The sequence below is a fragment of the Apium graveolens genome, chromosome 5 (assembly GCF_009905375.1).
Source record: "Apium graveolens cultivar Ventura chromosome 5, ASM990537v1, whole genome shotgun sequence".
In the NCBI taxonomy this organism is placed as follows: Eukaryota; Viridiplantae; Streptophyta; class Magnoliopsida; order Apiales; family Apiaceae; genus Apium; species Apium graveolens.
In genome coordinates this window covers 223,784,630-223,789,631 of record NC_133651.1, presented here as the reverse complement: position 1 = coordinate 223,789,631, position 5,002 = coordinate 223,784,630, and the positions used below count along the sequence as shown (strand labels likewise).

The 5,002-nt window shown below is 34.9% G+C and overlaps 1 protein-coding gene across 1 annotated transcript; it reads right to left on the bottom strand.

Annotated features, from left to right (window-relative positions):
- Positions 1-1,739: 1,739 nt before the first annotated feature.
- LOC141724879 (pectinesterase-like) lies at positions 1,740-4,678 on the bottom strand. Its single transcript, XM_074527169.1, has 2 exons — positions 3,722-4,678; positions 1,740-2,834 (listed from the first exon to the last, which is right to left on the bottom strand). The coding sequence occupies exons 1-2, from the start codon at positions 4,623-4,625 to the stop codon at positions 2,140-2,142; spliced, it is 1,599 nt and encodes a 532-aa protein (XP_074383270.1). The 5' UTR covers positions 4,626-4,678; the 3' UTR covers positions 1,740-2,139.
- Between the last annotated feature and the right edge of the window lie 324 nt (positions 4,679-5,002).

The window sequence follows — 5,002 nt, the reverse complement described above, 5'->3', positions numbered from 1 at the left end:
AAGTTTATTTTTTATTTTATTAAGAAAGTGGGCACATGTTCACTAACTTACGACGAAAACGAAATTTGTTATGAAAAACTGAACTTACTGTTCGAGTAAAAATGACGTAAATTTTTTGTCGTAAATGACTCAAATGCGATATTTCAGTACAGAAAAACCGTCATAATTGACCTAATTTGTTATGGCGACTCTAACTGATTTACCTTATTTCTTTTTAAGTTACGTGCACATGTACTAATTCTAAAAATTGCAAACACAATTTTCTGTTGGGGTGATCCTGCATAAATTCGTGTGTATACGTGAAATGAATATATGACCTTGTGTGTGATAAGTCCCGGTATTAATCAGATAAGCTATCCAAAATGAATTATTTACATTATTTCTTTCAAATAAAAAAGAAACTTTTTATTTAAAAGAAAATATATTAATTTTACTCAAATCAAAAAGTTGGTACATTGATTAAGTTTTAAATCTCATACTAGGAGTACGTTGAATGCACTATCAGCGTCGCAAAGTAAATTATATTCACATTCACAAGGCTGAACAACTGTCATGTCTAGGGCTGAGCATTCGGGTGGTTCGGTCCGAACCTGAACCGAACCGAAAAGACTAAAAACCGAAATTCTATTTTTTTTGGAACCGAACCGACCAAATATGTATATGGACCGAACCAAAACCGAACCGTAATAATTCGGTCGGTTCGGTTCGATTCTTAAGAACCGATTTTGTTTAAAAATTTATTATTATTTATGCAATATGTAAGTTAAATTAAAAAAAACAAAAATATGCATCCATTATTAAGTCAAGAATTATCAAAATTTCATTAATTTTACAAACAACGTAAGAAAGATATAATTTAAAAGTTTAAACCAAGTATAATTTCATAGCCATTACAAGTTTAGTGCAGTACTATTGGAATAATTACTGAACACATAATTTTAAAATATATATAATTTTGATTTAATAGTCGTATGTAATGTAGGTGCTGAAACTCAATTGTGGTATATTGCCGTATAGATTAAAGAATAGAGACTGTTTAGTGACTTCATTCACTTTTAGTAATTTAATAATATTCTTAAATCTTAATTTATTATATATTTTAAGATATTATATAATATATATATATATATATATATATATATATATAAATAGGGGGCTACTCCAATAGAAACCAATTTTGAATAGAAACTAGAAACCAAATAATTTTTAAAAAAAAACTAATTCAAAATATAACACATATGGTATGCAAATCGATCGTTCAGAGATATAAAAAAATACAGTGAAATCGGATTTTAAAAAAAACTTACGGTTTGACGGAAAAAATCAAATTAAAAACGGAGGGGAAAAACTGAAATTGGGTGTGGGAGGGTGCAAAGTAGTTGCGTGAGGTGATTTAGACGGACCATTAGATTAGGTAGATTTAATAGCTTGGATTGGTTCCTAATTTCTATTTTAATTTTAGTTTGTATTTGATCATTTCCCTATATATATAATATGTCTAATTCGGTTGGTTCGGTTCTACCAGAATTATTTTAAAAAGGAACCGAACCGAATCAAACTTAATTTCGGTCTGGACCAAAAAACCAAACCGACCACACCTTTAAAAATTTCGGACTAAACCGAACCGAAATTGAACGGTTCGGTTTTTCGGTTCCGGTTCGGTTTTGCTCACCCTAGTCATGTCATTCCGCCACTAAAAACTCGACCAATAGATGTTACAAATTATGTTGCCAATAATGTATACAGTACTCATGATCGATATATGGATTGATGTATTTAAATATCTAACATATTACATAATGGGTGCCCTTTCACGGACACAGGTGGTTAACCACCTGCCGCATTGTTACATTGCGGAAGCATAACAGCTTTGCTTCAATGCGGGTTACGCATTGTTACATTGCGGGAGCTCATCAGCTTTGATTCAATGCGGCTTGCGCAATACTTCATTGCTGCAAATAATTTAGTATCTTCCGCAATGTTTCAATACGGAAGGTGGTTACTACAATCACACGGGGTTGTGGACCAAAACCCTTACATAATATAAACGAACATTGATAAGGAAACACAAGCACAGGCACAGCTCCTACAAATCTATGTGCACAGGCATTATATCACACACCTCACGCCCAACCGAGCTCACAATCCAGAAGAGAAGGGCACTCCGGTTTCCGGAATCCATGAATTTCCGATCAAGAAACTCCCAACTGAATATTTTCCGGCCTCGGCGGAACTTGTTATGACATGGTACCCCGGCCATTTAACCCTACCACCAGTACTTGCACCACTCCCAGTGTTCATATATTCACCATAGTACAAGTTACTTAGAGTACTGCTAACTCCATCCCATGGAGTCCAGCCTAGTGGACTAATCAAACTATCTAAAGAACTTTTCATCACCACCGTCCTCGAATAGTACCCCCATGGACGTCCAAGATAAGTCTTAAACGAGCCTTGTACAGCTTTCAAATCTGAGGCAGCCGTAATAATTGAATCATGTATCACTATACCGGTATATTCATTAGAATCGGTTCGGTGCTGAGCTGTTACAGTATTAAACTGATTGTTCATGGGCTTTCGAACGTAGATTTTACAGCTTTGGAAGACGGCGGCTGCGTTACCGAAAATGAAATCTACGGTACCATAGATGTCACAGTTACGGTAGAATTGACGGAGTGAATAAACGTAGAGTGTGTCTTGATATCCTTTGAAACTGCATCTGTAGAAAACTGAGAAATCAGCAGCGGACTTAAGTGCAACTGCTTGGTGGTTTTGTGGTCCGGCCGTGTTTTCAAATGTCATGTCCGTGGCCATGAATCCATCTCCTGATGTAGCTATTTTCACAAAAATTAATACCAAAAGTTTTAGAACATAAAACTAAGGGCTTGCTCCTGAGTTTTCTAACAGGAACTAAGGAAGTGATTAAGAGTTAAATTAGTTTCATCCCATTTTTGAAACGAAAATTTTGGAGTGACAATTTTCATTCATTAACACTTGATTTCGCTCATTTTAAAAATTAGGGAACACAATTGAAAGTACTTTACCTACTCTCCGCTAATTTTCCTTCCTTTTTAAATTTCGGGAGCAAGGAATAAGTGTGTGACACTGCGAGGACGGGTCCCCCGCCAACTACTTAGCTCATTAATTGGTGTAACATGAAGTTTATAATATACAGGATTAACTTAACTAATAATTTATTTATATGTTAAATTACAATTTATAATAAAACCCCGTAAGAAAGAGCTAAACAAAATTTCTTGTTGGACTCTTTAAACTATTATGTTATATTACCATAGAGTATCTCTAGTACTCCCGTAATGAACGAGCCAGTTAAAATTAAGTTTTTAATGAATTAGTGCTTTAATTTCAATTACAAAATAATGAGATAATGGATGTTAAATCGTTATATATGGATGTGTGATTTCAATAATTAATTTAAATAAATACTTAAGAATTAAAAATAAAACTCTTTTGTGATATCGAAAAAAATTAAATGATTGATATAAAATGAGACGCGAGGAGTATTAAAAATAGATGTCGAAAATTATAAAATATATTGTTATATCAAAGAATTTTCCAGTATCATACTATAATTGGTTTTACATTTTGTGTATATACATAATTTAAGGGAAGACATGCACGCGCTTGACTATATTACATTTCTAACAGTGACAATTATATGAGGAAAAGAGATTCATTAATAAAAGTGCATGGAGCTCACCAAAAGTTGCCGTGCGAAATGTTGTGGTGCCATCTTGAAAATATTTACTGCCGGTAACAACTGTGGCATCAATTCCATCACCAAAAAGCATTAAATTTCTCATCGATTTCGTGATCTCAACATTCTCTTTGTATACACCTCTTTTCACGTATATTTTAAATCTACCCGAACCACTTCTTCTCTTAACAGAAGCAGTCACTGCCTCCATAATGGTCATGTAATCACCGGAACCATCTTTTGCCACCACTAAATCAGGTTTTCGTGCTTCCTGAAGAAGCTTCCTGTCAGCTACCAACATCCATTCCGGGAAGTCGTCGTGACTCAGGAGACGACGACCTTTTAGATTTTTCTCACTAGATAGTAAGGTTGCTGAAGTGGCCTTATTTATGGCAAGAGAGTTAACAAGAAACTGGGAAATATTACTTGCGGTAAAGGGAGAGGAATTTAGATAAGAAGGTAGGTTAAAATCAAGAAAACCATTTTTGCATGTTTGGTGATCCGTGAGAGCTGCACTTAGCCATGTTTGTATATCATTTTCATTTTTCTGAATATTAGGGTTTATGGAACGGTTAATCTTGTCAACACTATCCTCATACAGCTCCAAACAATCGGCCCAAGCCGACTTAGCTCGCTCCTCGAACGAGCTAACGTCCATAGCTGATATGGCATGATACGTTTGCTCCGCTCTATCCAAGGTGACAGAGATGGCCGAGTCACGGAGTCCAATGAACTGATTTTCATTCGAGGTTGTAGTTGAAACCATGAATGAATTACATAGTTCAGGATAAGGAGTTTGGTTACAAATTGACGTAGTAGCGCCATGCACAACAACGCTATAGAGATTCAAAAGAAGCAGAAACTTCAAGGCCAAGAAGGCTGGAAAAAGAAAGATTCTAGTATCCATGTAATTAATATACCAACTTTCTTTAGCTTAAATCAGGAAAGATTTAAGTTTTATTGATGAAGTAGATTATGGTCTAATATAGAGAAGCCGCAGCCTTTTATAGGCAAATTCAGTTGCATGAATAGCTAGTGTACGTATACGTACTAGTATAATTGTAGTAGTACACAGTACATGGTTAATATACGATAGATACTTATAAAAGGGATGCTTCAACGCGTTAAGATGATAGGGAATCACCGAGTCATGCACCATGAGTCCATGACACATGACTGCATGCATGTTGATTTTTATATACAAGGAAGTGGTCGTTTTGAATAATAAGTGATAATGACATGTTACCAGTTTAGAAGGGTTTGTAACGCATAGGAGCTAATTAG

What these genes read in the sequence shown, in the direction of transcription:
- LOC141724879 (XM_074527169.1), bottom strand. Translation starts at nt 4,625, where the DNA reads ATGGATACTAGAATCTTTCTTTTTCCAGCCTTCTTGGCCTTGAAGTTT. An exon ending in ATTTCGCACGGCAACTTTTG is followed by an intron (nt 2,835 to 3,721) that starts GTGAGCTCCATG and finishes TTGTGAAAATAG; the next exon opens with CTACATCAGGAGATGGATTC.